General features: G+C 42.6%; 1 protein-coding gene across 1 annotated transcript in view; it reads right to left on the bottom strand.

Annotated features, from left to right (window-relative positions):
- The window catches only part of GRIP2 (glutamate receptor interacting protein 2), a 496,366-nt gene extending 473,809 nt beyond the window's left edge, over nt 1–22,557 (bottom strand). The window contains exon 1 of the mRNA XM_077325341.1: nt 22,203–22,557. Coding sequence (XP_077181456.1) covers nt 22,203–22,257 — 55 coding nt within the window. The 5' untranslated portion in view covers nt 22,258–22,557. The remainder of the gene's footprint in view (nt 1–22,202) is intronic.
- Nucleotides 22,558–22,981: the final 424 nt, after the last annotated feature.

Genomic DNA, 22,981 nt, shown 5'->3' with positions numbered 1-22,981 from the left:
GCGGCTAAAAATCCCATCCCTCCCCCAATTATTAAAGAGGTGAAGAGGAAAGGATAGGGGGGTAGCGTACACTCCCCTATGGTAGCTTCAGACCAACACAGCTACCCACCTAGATCTAACATGATACTTGATCATTATTAACATTCAGGAAAACCTTTGGGCCACTTACTGGCAAAGTCTGAAATTGTTTAGCTTAGGGTCTAGATCAGTCTTTTTCAACCTTTTGACAATGTAGGTGCTCCTGAAATAAATTTCAGGCTTTGAGGACCTCCCCCCCCCCCCGAAGTGATGCCAGCTGGCCATACCTCCCTGCCACACTCCTTGGAGGTGACATGCCACCAGAAGTGACATCATCACTCACACCCTTCATATTCCTTTAGCTTCCTCACCCTACCTTTACTACTACTACAGTGGCTTGACCTCATGTAGGCCAAAAAGAAGGTCAGGAACAGAGAAGACAGCTGGACCTCCCATACCACAACTTACTCCTCCCCTTTGATTTTTACATCCATGGCCTACCCTCAAGCCCTCTGTGTGGAGGTGGTCTGTTCCCTATTATATCCAAGTCCATTCAGGCAGGAGAGGAAAGGCCATGGACCCCCTCCAGAGCTCCTGCAGACCCAAGGTTGGAAATCACTTTTCTATGAGTGCATTAATTAGATGGATACGCTTTACCCCCATTTTGCAGTCCTTAAAAAGGACAGTCTGGGCAATGAAGATTATCATGCAGCTCCAGCACTGACCCACTAGCTCAGCCAACTCAGTTTCTCTGACAACCTATTTCCCACCTTCCCTGCTGTCTCTAATGGGCTGGCACCACATCTGCTAACTCAGGCCTGGCAGATCAATAGGCAGGACCGGCATGGATCAATTTTTAAAGGGAATAACACTCCTTTCCCTTGCTTCAGTAAACAGCTTCATGCATACCATTTGCATTTGCTGCCAAAATTCTAAAAGATCCATTGAGAATACACTAATCAATTTTTATTTCTCATTAAGCTGATGCTCGCAGCATACGGAAGGAAATAGGCACAGAAGGTAACTTATCACATTAGGACTTTGGGAAACCGCGATGGAGGGGAGAGAAGAGTCAGGGGATCCTATCAGTCATGGGGATGTGCCAAAGCAGGCCAATAAATCCAGACTGACAGATTTCACTAGTCACGGTCATTCATTTCTTCTACGTGCCTACGCCACTTACTGGGGACACAACTTCAACACAACAAGCCTGATAAATGGGGCAGCAAAACCACCTGCAAGAAACTACTTGGAATTCAGTTACTCAGGTCTTTATGCTATAAAACGTATGCCATAAAATTCCATTTGAAACAGAAAAGTTATTATTTTTTTAATCTACTTATCTGTGTAACTCTTAAAACAGGAAAGGAGACAGGTTTCTTTTTAACATCATTTACTTGTGTATCTCTTTGGCCCATTATGCACGGAGTGGAAGGTCCACATTCGGGGTGGAATGGCGGCGGCTAAAATCACCAATTATGCACGCTGCAGGCAGCAACCGGGCGCAGAGTCAACGTATGCCGCCGAAAAATGAGATGCGGAAGAAAGTGGAGCTTCCCGGGACCAGGGCGCAACCAGAAGGGGCTCCGGAGTAGCCGCATGCATAATCGGATACTCTGGGTTTTGCCGCCATTGCGTTCCTTCCCGTGCATAAGCGGTTTGCTTCACTTCTTCCTCCTCCACGTTCTCTATGCCGCCGTTTCAGCGGCCGTGCATAATAGGCCTTGGTAATGTTTCTATCTTGCCCTTCCTTCCAAAAGGTCAGACGCAACAACCTTGGTAGGCTACAACAAGAACCAGTGATCTGTTCAAGAGCTCATGGTGAGAAAATGAGCAGGGATTTAAACCTGGACTTTCCACATGCAAAACAGCAGCCGTATTGCAAACAGCACTGGCTATCTGAAAGGAAACATATGGCACTTCTAAAAATGTAACACGGAAATCATGATAAAACCACAAAACCCTTTCAGTCCTTGGTCAGTAAAAATAATAAATTAAATTCTAAACAAAAAAATGTCAAGGGCACATTTGGGTTTTGGCAAGTGACACAGGGTAATGATTTGCATTTCTTTCCTTGCCACAAAAATCCCAATAGACAAGCTTAGAGTCACTTTCTCTCTGACCCCGTACAATCTTGGCAGTCAAATGAAATGTCTCATTGAAAGTATTTTTGTGACAGGCCTTTTCTATCAGTCTTGCCTCCTATGAGTTTGTTTTAAGCTACATACCTTCCACTCAGTTACCAAATGTTCTTATGCTCATCACCAGCAACAAACCTAACCATTGAGTGCACTCTCCTCTCACAGAGGTAGAGCTAAACCACTCTGCCATAGACAGAACTACCCATCCAAACGTCTGCTCTTTTGCTGAGGCAGATCTGTCACCTATTGTGCTTCCCCCCCCACCCCAGATTTCATCCCCCTTCTGAAAAGGGACTGGATGCAGTGGAGATTTGGGAGTGAGAGGATGCTTCAAGAGTAATTATAGTGTCTAATTGAACATCATTGGCCAGAAATATGAATTCCAAAATGCCTTGAAATACATGCTGGTTTAGTTAGTTTTAAAGAACGTGATATATTTTCCTAACAATTTACAGTATAATCCTCAACCTTCTTAATCTGCTGAAAGCAATGCGTTTAAAAGCATGCAGCTCTGCTTGCACTGCTAATGTGCATTTCCTTCTGGAAGGCAGGAAAATGTTAAGACAGTATTCTTTTGTACAGCTTGGTAGGAAATTAATAGTAACAACATTTTTTTACATTTCCAGAAGTCAATGCATTTAACACACACTGTACTTCTTATGTTAGCCAGCATGATTGTTCCCATATTGCAGAAAGCAGGGGTGAAGCTAAGAAAGACTGACTTGCTTAAGGTCACAAGGTGAGTCAGGGTTACATCCACAATACTCATTCTCTTAGCCACGAGACCAACCTTTCTCAGCCCTGAAACATTCTTCAGGCTTCAAGAAACCCCCAAAGTAGCACTATCATGCAGAATATTGATGAGAAGCATAGCTGTGTATACACCCATGTGGGGCCCCTCCCTTTCCCACCCGCTCCAAGCCCATGATTGGCCATGGGGTGGTGGTGTTTCAACATGTTCATATATGGTTAATATCATCCGATAAATATTTAACACATTTTAAAAATATATTTTAAATTAATTAACTCCCACTCAATCGGGAAACCCTTCCTGGGCCATCAGAAACCCTAGGGTTTCACGAAACCCTGGTGGAAAAAGCTTGCACTAGACTATACCAGCCACAGGTAAACACATCAGATCTTAGTATCTGAATTTTCCAATAGATACGCTATTAAGGTTCTAAGGTCTACATTATACCAAACAGGCATAAATACTAAGATGTCAGCAAGCCCAGCATTCTAGGAAGTGTCTAGTAATTTATAACCTTATTTGGTCTCCTGGAGAACTGGCCAATATTTAAAATACAGCTCCATCCAAGCAACCCAACATAAAGAGTTCATAAACACACTGAAAGATAACAATCGTAAAAAAATGTGAAAACATAAATTACAGATCCATAACAGGAGGTTTAAGACACTGTTCTACTTGGACCAGAAGTGAAGCCATAAATAAGTGAGAGGCACTCCTGGAGGCTACCCTCTTTCTGGATTCCACCTTGCAGAATAAACTCTCATTTACACAGAGACTAGGACAGAATGGTTTACTTAATTCAAGGCAAAGGATACCATAGAATAGATCTATTGGAATAAACAATATTAATTCCTAACTGGATTTTTATAAGCATACAAACACTCTAATTTAAGGATACAACAGCAGAGTACAGGAATACCTTAACAGTTATATGGGAAATGAATATGGCCAGTCTAAGTCTTGGAAAGCTGTTTCTTTTCTGGAATTTTTAAACTCCAGATAAAATCCTGATATAGTAGCTCATAGGTAAGGACTGTTTCGCACCAAACAGTTAATAGCTAACACTACCCAGCATTTTTAATTGCAGTTAGGGGACACAACAAAATGTACACAGATTTAGTATATCAACAGCGAAAGGCATCAGTCTGGATTTATTGGCCTGTTTTGAAACTGAAGGGAGGAACTCTCATGGTAAGAACAATGTCTGGAACATAGAACAGTATTAATATTCCCATGTTGCAGGTGAGGACTGAGAGAAAACATAACAGGAGCCCTACTGGATCAGCCCAATGGTCCTTCCAGTCCAGCAACCAGTTCTCTACAGTGGCCCTGAAAGGCTCAACAGCATGGGCACATAGGTCAAATCCTTTCAATGTTGTTGGTCCAGCAACTAGGATTCAGTGATATCCTGCCACCAAGTATGGAGGGTCGACTTTGCCATTATGGAAAACAGACATTAAATGTGCCTTACTTAGTTGACCACCATGACTACATGTGGCAGTGAATTCTATTGGCTTTTCTGCATGCAATAAATATAGTAGAATGCTTACCTTGTGAAGATGCTATATTCTGGACACTCTGCATGACGTCACCAACCTCCCGTGTTTGGTCAGCAAACTGCTCACTACATCCACTATTTTTAAGTACTAGTTGGAGAATCGCATAAAGTGGATTCACCACTTCACCAACAGCAATTGCTGGAAGTTCATCTGTCAATCAACCATGCCAGGAGGGGATTGGCTGGCCAAAGTGATTGACGCTGGTAGGCAGGCCAAAGCACAACAAGACTAAAGCGAGAAAAGCTCAGGCCAGAAACATACAAGACAGCTTGAGAAGTATGGAGTGCCAGTGAGTCACGATTATTTCTCACACTTTGCAATACAGCAGGCTTCACGCTACAATGCCAAATGTGCAGAGAAGTCCTATAAGTTAATTATGCATTGTGTGAAAATATATTTCTTTTGTCTGTTATGAATAGGACCACCACCTGTCACCAACTGTGGCAGAGGATGATTTGAACAAAGGTCCTCCTGAATCACAGCTCTTTCCTTTTACTTCTTTCCAGCACTTTCTCCCAAGTGACCAGCAAACTGTTGTTGCTGTTTTTTTAAATTAAAAACTCATTTTAAAAAAGATCAAGAGGTTGGATCCAGCCACTTTTTTCACTCTCACGAAATTCCTCTCCATCACACGTGGCTTTTGTACATACAAATCCCATGATTCTCAGCATAACCTTCTAGGGTGGCCCAAGAGGTTACTGCCTTCCATTTCCACAAACAGAAAACTAGTTGGATCCAACTGTGATGGACAGCACTTAGAAAATAAGGCTCTAAGTTCTGAAACAGTGACAGTCAGTGAGGTGTTAAAAATCCTCACTAGACAGGTAGATCTGATGTGACAGGCTCTAAGTCCTATGACTGGCCAATCACAGCTGAGTGGGAATTGATATTGGCTGTGGGCTAGACAAAACAGAGTGACTGGGTAGGACAGTGAGCTTCATTTTAGAGGGAAAATGTAATGCAGTGTGGGGAAGGGTGTGTACAGTTATGTTATACTAACCCAAGGGAGGTTTTGTAGTAATATTATGTTCACTCCAAAAACTGTAACAGCTGTGCAGGATAATAAAAGGCTATGTTCATGGCATTATTCTCCCCAACCCATATTTAATAATTAAAGAATGCAAAGATTAGGTCTGATATCATTACATTGTGATTGCAGCAGACATCTCGAGGTCATATCTATCTTATCTAACTGTCAAGGTAAACAACTAAATTGTCCATAATTTTCCAGATTGAAAAGTTTCTGCCTTGACACAAAGCAGACCTGAGGCACCAGAAATCAGGATGACCAGAAAAAATGATGACATTCTCTGAAAGATGAAAACTATTCCAGAGAATGAAGTCCAATGTGGATAGCAATAATGTAAAACCAAACAGAGATGGTTGTTGCTGTGGTATGTGACTGGATAACACAACGGCCCCAAGAAATCAATTAGTGCAAAGGGACCAAGACTAAAGTAATGCTAATTTACATAAGCAATATCAGGTCCAAATGAGTTGTTACTACTTGGGAAAGAAGCCTCTAAGGACATTTCAAACAGTTCATTGAAAATATCAACCTGGTTTTCTGCAACTGTCAAAAACATTGCTCTTTTCCATGCAGATCCAAGAGGATTTCAGCCACCTGGCAGTGGCAAATTGGATATTACGATCCAGTTTAATTAACCCAACCAGAATTGAGCCAAGACTATAATACAAGCACTCTGTGATCCAGATCCAGATCCAGTTAACATAACTGGAATCTCCAGCATATTTTAGTGACTTCTGTATGCCATCATTATGGTTGGATGAAGGCCATGGTATTGCAAGCCAACTTTTCTGGCAAGTGGCTGGGGACTGAATATAGTGTACTGCACCCTTGGTTTAGGTTTTCAGACATACAAAGCTGGAGTTTCTTTCCTTGATAACTCTTGAAACAGCTGAATTAAACCCTAACAACACAGGGAATACAAGCAGTGCACAGCGACTTCAGCCATAGTAGAAGCCAGGGTGATTGTCCAATTCTCCTTGTTCTTAGACTCAGGAATAGTGTTAGAACCAGGACACAGTTCTGAAGCCGTGTATTCCAGCTGAACAATCCCACGGTAATCAATGGATCTGAAATAATTTTAACATTTTGGAGAGTCAGAGTACCTTAAGAAGAATGGAAATTTAATTCTGGGTATAAACTATCATGTGCATGCACACAAAACCAACTCAAACTTTGTTTCTATTGCTTCAGGCCAACCCAGCTACCTACCAGAAACTATCTTAATCAGCATGGGGTTTGTTTGTTTTTTGTCCAACTCTCAAACTGGACTTGGGGAGATGGGGGTGAGATAAGGGTGAGGTTGGTACAACTGGAAGAATTCTGGGTAGTGGTGCCTCATGAAAAAAAGGCATGGTGAAAGAGGAGGCCAGCAGCTTCAAAGGGGAAGGAAAAGGAGAAGAACCTCTGAATATGTCACATGGAGGAACAATGCTCAAGGCATCCTCTACCAAAGAAGATGACTCTTCAGCATGTTCTCCTGCTGTGTACATATAACTGGCCACAGCTGCTCTCAGCAGTGATGTTTATGGCAGTTAGCATCTGAGATGGCAGATGGAGTGGCAAAAAAAAGGAGGGGAAGCAAAACAAAACAAACCCAGTCCAAGTTGCTTTTCTGCATAGAGAGATACTCTTCTTGTCCTTTAATTATTTAAAAGCCATTAAAAGGCTGCTGTTTGTTGATGTTTTGTCAATGTCTGTGTTATAACCATGCAGCACATGGTCCCTGGCAAACATCACATCACATTCTTCATAAAGAAGTACAGCAGTTAGCTGCCTGTGTTAAGATCATCTCTGTGAGAAAAGCATCTGGAGTTTTGGCCACCAGGGAAGACTGCAGACATGCAAAACATATTCAGAAGGTCATTTGTCTCAAACATTTTTCACACCAGATAGGAGTTTCTATAGCTATGCAACAAGACAATGCACATGTACCTCACGGTTGGTTGAAGTGAATTTAGCAGAACTACAAGATCTGGTTATATCATGCTGGGTACCTTTCTTAGTATGTTTGGCATGAAACCAAACTAAGGCTCAATTTGGCCTCATAAAAGACAAAAAGGTTAAGGACAATTCATACCTTTTGTGACAGTTGTTTGAAGTCTTCATCACATGATGGTTCTCCACATGATGGTTTACTCATTAAGAGCAATCATTATGTATTAATGGAAAGAACACTTGCTTGTGACATAGTCATCTGAATGGATAGTTAACTGGCAGTGAAGCATCACAAAGTGGTCCCCCCAAAATAGTGTTTACATTCCATACAGGCAGTAGATATCAATAAGACAAGATGAGGAGGATAAGATGGCAACCACAAGGATGCCATATATATGCTCCAAATCATTCTGGCTAGTACTGGCCTAGAAAACTAACATTGTAAGCAGACCTACTAAACAAGATGACAATTAGTGCACAGCCTCCCCGAGAAAGCGGTTTTTGCAGCTCCAGAGATAAACTGTGCTAAACATTTGGAAGCAACAATATGAGAGAAGAGCAATAGAGCAAGGTTGGAAACATCTCACCAGCTGAAGGCGGTCTAAGCAGAGCTTCTGTTCCTCCAGGTGTTTAGCCTGGGCATGGCCCAAGATTCATATGTCTCACAGCCTGTAGCCCTGAATGAGCCAGTTATTGAAACCAGCACCAGGCCAGGATATTGCAATTTTTTATTATTATTAATGTATTAATTAATCTCATATCCCACCACTTTCCAAAGACTTGCGACAGCTTTAAAAAAAACCTATAAAAATCCCCATATAAAACCCTTTGTATCCAGGGGCCCTTAGACCCCCTGCAACCACAAAGATTGGCAGCCGAAAAATTCCCTATCCTCCGAGCAGACCTTCCCAGAGGTGGGAATGTAATACAACAAAGCCTAAGGAGGATCCGTGATGTTCCTAGCACTGGCATTGGCCTCAACCAAAGACCTGACGGAACAGCTCTGTTTTATAGGCGCTGTGTGTGATTGAGGTTGTCCATTTGTTTACATTATATATTTGCATTTATTTTGTAAGCCACGTTGAATTCTCCAAATGGTATGGTCTGTTCCCTTTGAAGCCCCCTATCACAGGCCACAGGAACATATCCTGAGGCCTACAATTAAAAGTTGGAATTGCAACAACACACAGTTCTGATACTCCAAGACAAGGTGGTGTTTCAGACCCACAGTTAATGTTATATATGGATTCAGATACACACAACCAAATGTTCAGGACCCTAGGATGTCCGTGTTTCATAGAATCAGACTCTTGTGACTTTGACCAAAGGCAAGGTGCAGCAAGGCTTATATATATAATTTATAAAAGCTGAAAGGTAAAATTATTTGTCTTTGATCTTCACCCATTTTTTTTCCAGCAACCACTACTGATTTCTGTATTATGCAGTTCAAACAGCCATTGTCTTTCATTCTGGTTTTGTAGAGAAAGCACCTTGAATGATTTGTTCCCATTTGTTAGGATAAATATTAGCAGTAGGATATATTTTTTCTTCAAGCCTGCTTTCAATAATTGACCTGAAATGTTATTTGAAAAGTAAACACAGAAGCCTTAGGATGGATTCTTACCCTCATTTTTGTATGTTAAAAGTCATCAGGCATTGACTTTTTCAGTGGATTTGTACGTATACAGGCTTGGTCTTGAAAATGATTCAATATGTGCCCATTCCATGACTCACTGTCAATTGGGTTTTTAAAGATCATCCGAATAGAGAGAATTTAATTAAATGTTGCTCTAAAAACATGTTGAGGATAAACATTTTATCAGCATAAGAGAATAATAAACAGGTAATCTTGGCCAAATGTTTACCGGTTAATTCACATATTATTAGGCAGACAATTTTGATATTAATCAAGAAAAGCATTGATAAGCTATTTATACTAAATTATTATAGTGGATTGAAATAACTACGCAACCATTTTTATCATGGAATTTTGTAAGGAGAACGAGAAAAGTAGGGGGATGATGGGTAGAATTATAAACAACTATAAGACCTACAAGAATTCTCCACTGTGCCCCACACTACCCTGGCCCACACAGATTCTGCAGTGCATCTGTGAAAAACTGCATGGATTGACAGTATCACTGGAGGCTTCCATGCATGAGAGAGGAAACCTGTTCTAATCTCCTTGTTTTACAGTCTAGGATGAGACAGGATAGTCTTCATGTCCCAGAACACAGTTCCTGCTAAATATTTCTGCTTTCTCATGTGCTTTAAATAATCAGGGAAATACCCTATCACAAGACTCATTTAATAGTATTACTTCTCGTTATGAACAAAAAATTAGGGTTCCCATATCCTAGAGATTACATAATCTTTGCCTCAAAGAACAGATGCACAAAACAACAAAACTGTTGTGAATTCTCAAAATCCATTCCCTAAGGTTAGATTCCAACTCCACCAAAACCCACAAATGAAGCAACACCACAGCAAAAACATAACCTAGTCCTAGATCATCAATTCTCTGCACAACTGAACTGTCCAGTGACTAACTTTAAAAGATGGCAGCATCCATAAGTTAAGTACATATGGAGAATACCTGTTAGTGAAGTTAGTCAAAAACACACCAAGGTTAGCATACATATACAGCTGTATGGAAGGGACTAAAAATTCCTTACTTTGTGCTAACAAAGTATGATAGAAAATGTATTATTTAATAGGATAACCCTTAACCATATGAAGAATGCATGAGAGAAAATGTTTTGCAGCTTGAGACAGAGGGTTATGTGTATCTTCAAAATATTATCTTTACTGGCTGCTAGCCTGAAAACAGCCATCAACCTGCAGGGCAAGTGACATCTACTTAACTCATGGATTTAATCACAGCCCAATCCATAAAAGGTCCCTTGAACTTCACAGAGTGCACCATGGTCCCCTTCAACTTACATCTGGTGTGTTCGGAAAGAAGAATACCTGGAGCGAAAAGTGTTGGAGCAGAGCGTGCTTCACTGAATGAATTCCCTAGTGGAAGGCAACATGTTAAATACTGTCACAGGAATCAGTGAATTTTACTTGAGCAGAAGACAGCTCTGGCTACAGATCCAAAGCTGGTAATTACGGGCTGCCAAAAACATCTAATGTTAATGAAAGAAAAAGTCAGGCAAGTGGGAATCATCATAAAACCTGCAATTTGAAGATGTTACATTTATCCAATTTGAGCATCATCACCTTCAGAAAGCAGGAGGAGGGAGTTGGAGATAAGTTCACAGCTCCCTTTCACAAAGTGGGATGATGGGAGAAATATTATGATTTTCTGAATTCTTAAAGAGAAAACTTCATCTTTCTTCCTTCCCATGAAACATATCTACGGGAATATCAAAAAAGTAATTGGACACAATTCAAGCTCTCTGAACAATCTGTTTTAGTATACCTTGTGAATCAGCTGAATCAAGCACTGCTGAGAAGGAAGCTCATCAATCTATACAAGGACCAGCACATTAGTGTAAAGCACAGTCCCTCCAGGAATTTCTCATCACAACCCTCCGGCAAAATCAAAGGAAGTTCTCATCTCACACATCCTGGCAGAAATCCAGAGTAACATTTCTTTCTTCTGCAAAGTCCATATCTGATTTCCACAGCCATAACTGAAATAATAGTACTACACTGATTTAGTTTAAAGGATGGTTTCGACAGGAGTCTGTGAAAGAGACTGCTACCCCAGCACTCGTGTTGCTCCTTTCTCCAAGTCCTGGAGTACAGCTGCAGGAATAAAGGGGACAACTTCACTCATGCCTCTCCAGAAGACTGCAAGTTCCTCTTGGAACTTGAGTACAACTCTGAAGGGAATGTCTCCTACCATGATGGCAGTTTCGGACCCAGGTGGCAGTGATAATGAAAGGTAAGGTCTAGTATAAACCATGCCAGCTGCCTCCTTTCCTGCCATGCCAACTCCCCCTGCCAGTTTGGTGGCTTGAATGAGGCTGCTTATGGCAGAAGTCTCATGGTGAGCATAATAATCTCGACTTCTGAGAACTACAATGCATGATAGATTGTTGAGAGCCCACTTGCAACCCATGCATTCCCGTTTTCACCTTCCATGTAGCAACGAACAGTAACTTTTAGGACTTAGCAACAAAAAGATACAAGTCAGTAACAGTTCTTGTGTTTGAGGGGGAGTGGATAGCTGTAGAATAGAAAGAAGGTTCTCCATACCTGCCTGTAACAGCTGCTCAAACTAATGGATGCTACATTTATATCGAGACATATACATAGATTCCACTGAGAATTGAGCATTAAAATGGACCCATGAACATTTGGAGCATTAACTACTTTATGAGCAAGTTAAGTCAGAGGTTTTAATCATTGTGTCTAAAAGATAGTATGCTTTTAAAAAAATCTAACATCTTTCTCTTCCTAGTCATTCCCTTATTCCATTTTCTTTCATTTTAACAGAAACCCTATTCCTTGTTCATCACAATTTTGCTACCTTTCCCAATGCACAGCATATTTTTACAGTCCTCAGAAGCATTCAGACCTCAAGGGAAATAACCCAGCACCATACAGAGCAGCACTTCAAGCACATGTAAACTGAACCCTGGTTTAAGCAGTGAAATCCACTGAAATCTCCTTGGGGATTTGGCTTGAAATCTCCTTGGGGATACATCGGTGTTATTCCTCAATTTTGCTGAGACTCCAGCTTGAAATAATTCACCATTTGTGTGACAGCAATTAACGGGGTGCTCTAACTCTCCTGTCTTAAGCACAGATAATACTAACTCTTAAAACATATGAATAAAATAATTGAGGTCCCAAAAATCCCTACTGTGTCCCTGTATTTCACCAAATGAAGATCAGTAACATTTCCATTCATATAAATATGAATGACACTAAAGAGAGGCCAAGTCTTTATTTTGTCATATTTACGAAAGCATTTAGCATTTATATAGCCTTCTGGGAATGTTCAAAATGCTCAATATATATTAGTAAACATCACAATAACCATGTAAGGTAATATTATTGTGGTCTTACTGCAGATATGGGTTTGAGAAAACATGCATAGTAAGTTCCTGAGAAAGATCAGATTTGAATTTCTTGATTCATTATTCTCTTTTCTAGTCACTAAGCTATTAAATGCCGTATCCTTTTGGAATGCATTCTGAACAGCAACTTCCAAACATGTATGCCTGGAACACTCACAGTCTTCAAAACCCAGCAGTACATTTTTTGTGTGTGTGCAAATATTCAATACACACTGGGGGAAATGGCATGGGTTAAATGGCTTAAACAGACGTTAACGCTAGGAACAAATCCTCATTTATGCTTCTACACATCAACATTTTAACAGAAAGCAAAGGGGAGGGAGGCAGAGTGAGAACACCAGACTCTGGGCGACTGTCCTATCAGTCTGATGAATGAATATTTTCCTTGAAGTATTACTGCCTGTGACTTGAAAGCCATTCTAATTCTACACTCTACATTGCAGGAGTCGCTGGAGATCAGAACCTCGGTTTTAACATTTTGTTTTAAAAGCAGTGGCCTGTATAATTAGCATTAGCAACAAACAGCAGCCCATAAATTCTTATGCACCATCTAAGCCATCCCTTCCCAGGCAAAGCTGACATGTGCTGTCCAAAATTCAGGGTTGGGATTTAGGGAATTATGACATGACAAGGTATACACAAGCAGCCTTAAATTCATGCAGCTTTCAATCACATATTGCAGGACCTTTCCGGAAAAGCAATCTATGTGGGAACAGAGTCTTTGCTGAGAAAAGGTGCTGCTCTGGTTTCATACACTGGAATGCCTTATCAGGCAATCAGAGCCAAGGAATTCTGCAAAGTGAAACTCCAAAGCAATGAGTGCTAAAGACTTCACAGCCATAAACCGTTGCTAGTAATGCAATAATTCCTTAACTGTAGCGAGATTGCAGTCCTAAACACACACCATTCTAAGTTCCTGGGTGTCAACGGGTTTGAGAACGGTCTCACTGTTCTTAGGATTACACTGTCAATCAGCTCTTTGCATCAGTGGGAGTTGGAAACATAGCCCCAATCTTAATAACTGTTTTCAGAGGAAATGTCTGAAGAATTACACTAGACAGTAGTGACAAATAATACAGCTTTAGACTTAATAGATCAATTACAAATTAACAGGTCACCAGAGTCATACAGCAATCACCTGAGAATTTTTAAAGAACTCTAATGTGAAGCTGCTGTTCTGTTAACAAAAATGCGCCACTTTATTAAATTCATCTGTCTCAAACTGCTGAACAGCTGTTGATTTTTTTTTAAGGAACTGAGGAGTAATCCAAGTAGACCAGTCAGCCTAACTACTCTCCCAAGAAAACTGGTACACAATACACTAGTAAAATTAAACACAGAGAAGAACAGGTCTTGCTAAGGACAAATCAGCATGGCTTCTATAAAAGGTTGTCGTGCCTTGCAAACCTTTTAGAATGTTTTCAGGGTATCACTGAATCACAGAGCAAGTAGACAGGGGTTGTCTGCTATATATTACATATTGGATACTATAACTACCCTTAGCAACATTTGAGGCTTTCCTCTGGTCTGATGAGCCTGCCTCTTCCATTGAGCTACTCCTATCAAAGGATGGCCTCTTAGGCTGGAATTACACCTCAGAATTTGTTGAAAAGGGCCTATGGATCTGGAATTCCTCTAATCACCAAAAGCTCCAGAATAAACTAGAAAGCTGAGGAATAAAAGAAGAAGGTGTCTTACAGATTTGTAACTCATCAGCAGACTGGAAGCAGAGTGCTAAATATTTTTGCAATGGAATGTAGGGGGTTCCTCCCAATGTGACTACAGCTATTTAACATACTCAGGAGATAAACACTGTGGCAGCCTTTTCATAGACTGTGAAGTACCCCAAAAGGATCTGACGAAACTGACTAAATGGTAAATGAGGTTCCAGCAGCCCAATCCTATACAAAGTTACTTCAGTTCAAGACCTGGAATCAATAGGTTTACAGCAGAGTAAACTTTACAAAGAATTGACACCGATAACCAACAAAAGAAGCTCCCATATACAAGGGTGAAAAAGCTACATTCCTTTCTGTGAATTCTTAGAAAAGGGACAAAAAATAGAAAATGTTGTATAAATCTACAGTGCTACAGCATTTAGAAACCTATATACAGGTTTGATTGCCCCACTTCAAAAAAGGGGAATAAAGTATAAGAAAAACACAAAACAGTAATTAAAATGACATAGTTTGTATATGTGTGTTCTTTTGTGTATGTGCTTGCAGATCAAGTGTGGACATGTGAGGTTAAGTGTTTAGGGCTTAGTGTTGTGTATTTAGAAAAAAAGATGTCCCTCAAAAGAATATTTTGAGTAATATTTAGTAGCATGGAAAGAGCACCTAAGGAGATTTGTTTTGCCTTACATGTGGGAAGGTGGTTACCCAAAGAAACAGAGAGCAGCAGTGGGTTCAGCATGGGCTTCCTCATAAACCACATAACTTAAGAAGTCTCAGTAAAATGAAGATGCCTTTGAACAGGCTTTAGAAAAATACATCACTTCAAATGCTGGGGCTTTGTGGAGAATTGATGTCTTCAAGCCCTACTTGTAGGCTTTCCACAGGCATATGAGCAGTTGGAAAAAAAGATCCCGGACTAGACAGATCTTTGTTTTGATTTACCTAGATTCTACATGTTCCTACCCGAAACCTGTAGCAGGATTTGGACAAGAGCCAAATGGTATTTACAGTGGAATCTCATGTAGAGTTACCCCAGTCCAACTCCACGGAAGTCAACTGAGTTAGTCTCTACATAAGATTGCACAGTTAACATATGGGAGCAGCCTAAGCAGGCCCCTTTTATTTAATGACACTTCCTCCCAGGAAAATATTTTGAGGAATGGGTATGGGTATGATCTATGATTGAACTTCTCCCACTTGAAATCACTAGAACTGGGAAGTGTTCTGTTTCAAGTTACCCCATCAATTTGAAGACTGATGCATTAAGAATCTTCACCTTCCATCTATGTTTGTTTATTTTATATACCACCCTCCTCCAAGGCTCAGGGCAGTTTACATGAAATGGGAACAATACAATTAACTCAGTTTGTAGTAATGTGGTAACAACAGTAACAATAACAATATAATGATAATAATAAACACTGTAGAACAATAGAATACTAGAACATTGATTAACTTGTACTGAGGCCCAGTGGTGTGGGCCTATCTGTAATGATTGTTGGAGGAAGCTTGGGGGGCCAGTGGGAAGTGGTGATTCGGATCGACCTTAACCAAATGCCCGGTGGAGGAGCTAATAGTGCAAACCTATGGAAAGTTACATACTTTGCAAAATCCATTGTCTTCAGGGAACTTAGAAGAATTTAACTCATAAGTGTGTAACTCTGTTTAGGATTCCACTATAGTTGTTACATTTCTACATGTGTGCAACCATATCCATGGTGCCATAAAAGAACCAGGCATATATAACCTCCTTCAGCTTCTCTTTGGATTCATTTGCTTTCTCAGATTCCATGCCCACCACACAGAAACACATTCAGCGCCCCCACTTGCAGAAATCTTGCCACAAAAGTTAACTGTGATCACGAGAAATGAGCTATCTTCATTAAATGTTCTCTATATAGCCCCTATGTTGAGATATGTTACAATTTATTTTAATCAGCAGATTAATTGATTGGCTGGTGAAAAGCAAGCCTGTTAATTATTGGCTGACAGGCGTTAACAGTAATGTGGTACTTCATAGCATCCAGCTGAGACTTCAGGGTAATGGATAAAAAGATCTCATTAAAGTTCATGAATAAACTAGTGGCCCTATTAACCAAATCAGTTAAGCCAAAATTTTGTTTCATTGGCTAAATGGGGCTAACACAGCTTAAATCCAGATTTACCCATTTAACAGTCAGTTGGATTGTAATGATTTACCTGTAATGATTATGTGGAATATTAGTAGTAGTTTAGGTTTAATCCTATAGTTAGGTTTAATCCATAGTTTAAGCTATGGCAAATCTAGACAGCATCCTAAAAAGCAGAGACATCACCCTGCCAACAAAAGTGCGTTTAGTCAAGGCTATGGTCTTCCCAGTTGCAATGTATGGCTGCGAGAGTTGGACCATAAGGAAGGCCGAGCGTCAAAGAATTGAGGCTTTTGAACTCTGGTGCTGGAGAAGACTCTTGCGAGTCCCTTGGACTGCAAAGCGAACAAACCGGTCAGTCCTAGAGGAGATCAACCCTGACTGCTCTTTAGAAGGCCAGATCCTGAAGATGAAACTCAAATACTTTGGCCACCTCATGAGAAGGAAGGACTCCCTGGAGAAGAGCCTAATGCTGGGAGCGATCGAGGGTAAAAGAAGAAGGGGACGACAGAGAATGAGGTGGCTGGATGGAGTCACTGAAGCAGTAGGTGCAAACTTAAATGGACTCCGGGGAATGGTAGAGGACAGGAAGGCCTGGAGGATCATTGTCCATGGGGTCGCGATGGGTCGGACACGACTTCGCACATAACAACAACAACAAGGTTTAATCCTAGAATATTAGTAGTTTAGGTTAATCCTGTAAATATATGCAGGATTATTTAACCTACATCTATTTAGCTACAATGGACTTTGTGTTATATTCTACACTGCCCTGAGCTGGCTCACTGGGTAGGGTGGTATAGGAGTTAAAATAAATAAATAAATAAATAAACAAACAAACAAACAAACAAACAAACAAACAAACAAACAAACAAACAAACAAACAAATAAATAAATAAATAAATAAATTCCATTTTTTAATATCTTCCATTTCTACAAGGTACTGACACAATCTGTTGGATTGCCAGTAACCAGACAAAGCACTGCCAGTAACCAGACTAGGTCTTCTCTTCCTCCAACCACTAAAGTTCCTGAAATTGCACAGTAGGGGTGGGCCAAAGGATACTCAAGAATACTGTGGGGAGAAAAAAAAACCCAGAATCCACAATGGGAAAGAGACATTGGCTAGAACTGCCCTTTCTTCCTTGACCAATGGAAGTGCCATTCCACTGGCATCAGAGCCATCACACTAGCACAACAGCACTTTTGGATCCAACCCATTACATTGATCACCCAGGCAGGCAGTGCTAGCCATCCCCAGATACACATTTGCCTGGGCAAACATCCCTCAGCAATCAAGAATATGCTTAACAGCATGAAAATGGTTGACGATATCCCCAGTCATCCAGTTAACCACTCTATTGCCCCAGCCAATGTACACAGTATGACTTGGTCCTGTACTTCCCAAAATTAAAATCAGAGGTAAGCAGCCAATCCCAGTTTTTTAAAAGATGCAACACTTTCCATGCAGAGGATTTTACTGTACACTCCCATCTGCCACACCTGAAGCAAATTCTTTTGAAAATGTGAAGTATTTCCTGGTGTGACTATCAGTAAGATTTTCCACTAGTAAAAAATGAAGAAGCAGCTTCCCTTTGATAACAAGGCTCTGCCAGTAGTCATGGGACTGGCATGGACAAAGATCACATGGGACAAGGGTGGTAAGAAGGATCCATTCTTATGAATGAGTGAGATTGAGTAGAAAAACTGGCTGCATTCAACCCACTGATTTCAATGGTTTGCTTCCTTTCATGACAAGTGATTAAACAAGCACAGGAATAGCCACCCACCACCACAAGACATATCAGGGATGATACACCCAGCCAAGAAATATAATGGACTCCTTTTTATATCTGCATAAAAACTAGACCCTCTGTGTTTGAAACATATGCAGGATGTAAGATCCTTCTTAAACAAAAAAATGCAACATTATTTCTCCTTAAATTCTCTGTTCTTCTGATTCTCTCTGTGTGCCATGGCTTATGCAGCAAAAAAAATGTTAATGGTATCATCTATTAAAGACTTTGCAGCATCCTTTCATCTTAAAAACCAAAACACAGAATAAACAGTTTCCTTCTCTGGACTTCCACCAGCGTAAACCTACCAATGGAAACCTCTGCCCACAACTCTGACCGTCAGCCTAATGATGCAGCCAATAAAATTCCATTGTACACTCCTACAGCTGTTTCCTAGGTAACCATCACAGAGCCATATAAACTGGAGAGATGCAGAGGAAAGAAAGGAACAATGCAGCAGTATCCCCATCCCACAAAATCTCTACTTTTGAAGAACAGTTTTAACTTGCTCCCCCCCCCCTTTCCTCTCCAGCTGATTCATGCAGAGAAAGTTATTCACAAAGTTGAGGTGTTGCATTCACCTGTTCATATAATCGCTGGCAGGGAATGGCACAGCACAGTAAATTCTGAAATCCAGCCAAACAATTGCCATGATGTCAGCCAGGAGTGCTAAATTTGCTGGTGCGTAACCCAAGGCGTATACCATTTGACATGTGCCCTTATGCTATTCTGCAGAAACAGTGGACTCAACATAACCCAGGCTTGGATCCTAAGTCTTGCTTTCAATTAAAAGAGCTACCCCCACAATTGATGCAGCAGAAGCAGGGCTTAGAATCCATCATAATCATTTACACAATAATATCTGGCATATTCTGTGCCAGTGCGTACAATGGGGGCGGATGACATCTATGTAAGTTGCTGGAAGTTCATGTAGGCAAGGAGCTAAATCCACTAACCTGACAGTGAGAGCACACCTGTTTTAATCTTGCTTGCTCCCTAAATCCTCTAGGTCAGGTTGACTACCCCTGCTCTAGGTGGCCTTAGAGAAGCCAGGAATCAGTCCCTCTACTATTAACAATCTGGAGGCTGGATAACATTTTTTAAAATTATCTTGAGCATTTTATAAATAGAGAAAGTGGGTGAGTGAGAAGTGGTGTCAAGTTGCTTCTGTTCTGACCCTATGAATTAATGACCTTCCTATGGTTGACCACCATTCTCAGGTCTTGGGTCATGGCTTCCTTGACTGAATCAACCAATCTCATGTTGAGTCTTCCACTTTTCTTAGCACTATTGTCTTTTCTGGCGACTCTTCTCATAATGTGACAAAAATATGATAGCTTCACTTTAGGCATTTCAACTTCTCTCTAGAGTTCAGGCTTGATTTGATCTAGAACTTTCTTTGTCTTTTTGGCAATTAATGATATCCAGAAAACTTTCCTCAAACACTAGATTTCAAAGGAATCAATTTTATACAACTGCTAAGTATTATCTTGGGAGCTGAATCACACACAACACTAAGATGCAGCTCCTGGAATCTTCCCTGGACAATTTGTGTAGCTGATGCCTTTCATAAAGAAGGGGACCGGCCAGGAACAGGAAGGGGGGTGGGGTGGAATCAGCCAAAAAACGTGGAAATTTTCATTAAGCTCCAAACCTACAGATGTGGTGGGGAGTATTCTACAAAAGCAAATAAACTCAGGTTGGGTCAATCTACCTTCATGCATGTAAATACATGTACATTTCTATGCCCAAAAGTGGACTGGTGAGTCTTACAGCTCTAAGACATGGATGGCTGAACTAAACATGCCCCATTTGCTCTATATGCTACAGCAACAGGCAGAAACAACTGGCTCAGATGCAAAGAAAACCGAAAAATGAGAGTATAGGTAGAGCTGGTCTTAACAAAAAAAAACTGCGCAAAGCTGTGCTGAGATCACAAGATGCTATTATACCAGGCAAAATGGGGAAAGTGTTTTCTGGAGGCCAGATGAACTGTACACTACAATATTGGCAGGGGCCATTTCTGTTCTCCCAGTGGAAGAACATAGTCTCAGCCTGCAAGATATCAAAGTAGTATTGCTTAGTGCTCTTTTTGTCTTCTTTTTCTAAGGAAAAGGAAGTCATTTCAGAAGCTGAGACACAGAATTTTTGCCCCAGATATGCAGTGCATCAACTTTGACCAAACCAATTCCTTTTGTCTTTTAACTTCAGATTATTACTATGGGCCCCCAAAATCTTTTGACTCTATAGGCTACACATATTTCTCCAAAGCGTTCTTTGGAAAGTAGGATGATGTTATCAGGAGAAACAAAGAGAACCCTGTCAGGATAGCCTTGCCTTCTCCACATGGCAATTTTATTTTATCACGAAGCAGGCAGTCAGCTCAGAACCACTAGACCAAAGTTTCAATGACATGGCGAAAGCTCATTCCATAAGAGTATCACAATCTGAGGCTCCCATTTGAGAAATACCCGCAATGTCTTGTGCAGATGTGGGCATCTGGAATCAACAGGCTGTAAGTCTAAATAAGAAACACCCAGTACTTTATCAGGTGGTGGAAGAATGACCCTTCTGGTTCCACTTTCCAGAGTGCAGCTCAGCGGCGTATCGGAGATCCAAATGAATTATTAAGGTCTTTTATTTCTGGATACATTAAGAAGCTGCGCATTGCAACCCATACACAAGCCACATGTCACCGATGGAGGGTAGCAAAGGATAGTGGTATCCAATGAAGTTGCTAACCAAATTTTTAGAGGAAAATGTGGTCAATGTTTGGCAACAAGTCATGAAAATGTGATTTGAGCAGAAATACAAACTAGAAAAGTAACACTTTAATACAATCGGCGGTTCAGCCCTGTCAACATCCCTGTAGAAACATATCACCTGAACCGTCCCCCCCTGAGAACTGGCTTTCCACAGTGTTACATCCAGACAGCAAGAACAAGTTTAGCACTGCAAAGGAGTTAAGCAGCTTACATCAAAGCAGAAGCACTTCTGCTCTGCTTTTGAAGAAGTCATTCAAATCTCTACTCAAAACACCTGGGCTGTGTACGGCATCAAGTGGCTTTTCAAACACACAATGCCTACCAAGCCTCAAAACCACGGAGGAAATCGGACTCGAAGTCATCCATTTATTCCTCCAAAGCATGGATCCTTCCTAACCTCACCCATGCAGTACACAGAGAAGGGGCAAGCTCAGGCTTTGTGGGCAGCTACCAGCCAGAAGTGGAGCAACCTCTGCTGACAATCATTCTTGGCCCCCTTCAATAAGGCAGCAATTTTAGCGGCAAAAAAGGGGGAACATAAAACGACACCGGTCTGAGCCACTGGCTGTCCCATCACAAATGAGACAGAGCCAAAGTGCTTAAGTTAGAACTGGCCCCCAAAGCCCAAAGACTTATGCACTTCTCCTCTCCTTCGCACCAACAGTCCTAAAAATGCCAAGCCAACCGCAAAGTCCTTAAACGTTCTGCCACCTGGTGGGACATTTCCTCAAACTTTTACGAGCCGGAGGCAGTGCACTCATTCCACGTCCCCCTCTGCAGCACATGCGGCTGGCGTCCTGAGCCCGACTGACGAGCCTTGCGGGACCCACCAGGCCCTTTGACGTGAACCTGAATCGACCTCTGAAGCGAATCACCGCAGAGCACGACGGCCTGCGAGAACGTCCAACACAAAGCTCCTGTTGGCCGCCAAAACTCAATCCCCTCCCAAGCGAAATGGGGTTTGGTTCGCAGGAGGCCGCCCCAAAGCGGGCACGGAGACATGCCAGGTCCTTGCCCACCTCCTGGACCGCCTCCGGTGTACTGGGCTTTTGTTTGGGGGGTTGTTTTGTTTGTTTGTTTGGCCAACAGGGAACCATCCGGCTGGCCACGCTGACTTCCCCTTGCCCGATGCCATCCAACCCGCTGGAAATGCAGCGGCTCGCAAACCAAAGAGGGACAGTCATTCACGCAGCGCGACTCGGCAGGGGCCGCAGCCTGCATTTCCAAGCACGCCCCCAGGGACAGACGGGAAACAGACCAATGCCGAAATCCCCCCCCCCCTCGTTCTGTGCAAAACACACTTTTCTGAATGCCGGGCGATGCGATGCCAGGCTTTGCCCCCGAGGGCTTTTGCAGGCGACCTTACCTTCCTCCTGCATCCTCTGCAAACACAGGGTCAGGTTCTTCCTCCAGCCTGGCATCCCGGCACCGGGTCAGCCGCTGCAGCCGAGACTGTCAACCGCCGTGGGGAGGACGCGTGCCTCCTCCGCGAGGCTCGCCCCGAGTCCCGCCGCGCCAAAAGTGTGAGCGGCTCCGGCGACCCCCGAGCTGGCGACGGAGGCTTGGCGAGACTAGGCATGGATGTGTGCGGCGTGCTCCATCGGTGTTTTGGACCGGCAGGCAGCCGCGGGAGGCGGGGAGGGGAGGGGAGGAGGGCTGGCCGAGGCGGCGGCGCGGGCTGGCTGGGTGGGTGAGCGGGCTCCGTAAATAAGGCGGGCGGTGCGCGACGTGGGGATCTCCCGGTCTGTTGCGCGGGACCGGGGGGCGGCGGCGGCAGCTGCAGTTCCCAGTCGGGGGGGGGGGGGGGCTCGTCGTCCTAAGTCGCAGGCGACGCCAGGGAAGGGGGAGGAGGAGGCGGCGGCGGAGCGGGGTTCACGCGGGCGACTCCAGGTTTCCGAGGCAGAGAGCGAGCCGCGGGCCGGCCAGGCTCTGCAATCGCGGCTGGGTGGGCGGCCCACCTCGCTGGCTGCACGCCCCCGGCCAGCCTTCGCCTTTCACGCCCGCCGGCTCCGGCTGCACGCAGCGCCCTTGTGGCATCGCCGAGCCCGGGAAGAGGGCAGCCTGCAGGCGCCGCGCGGGTGGCGGCGAGTATTGTTGGGGTCTGAAGCGGAAGCTCGGCCTCCCGCAGCACGTGTGAGCGCGTGA

The sequence above is a fragment of the Paroedura picta genome, chromosome 3 (assembly GCF_049243985.1).
Source record: "Paroedura picta isolate Pp20150507F chromosome 3, Ppicta_v3.0, whole genome shotgun sequence".
NCBI lineage: Eukaryota > Metazoa > Chordata > Lepidosauria > Squamata > Gekkonidae > Paroedura > Paroedura picta.
The sequence above is the reverse complement of the archived record's forward strand: the minus strand, read 5'-3'. Positions and strand labels throughout refer to the sequence as shown.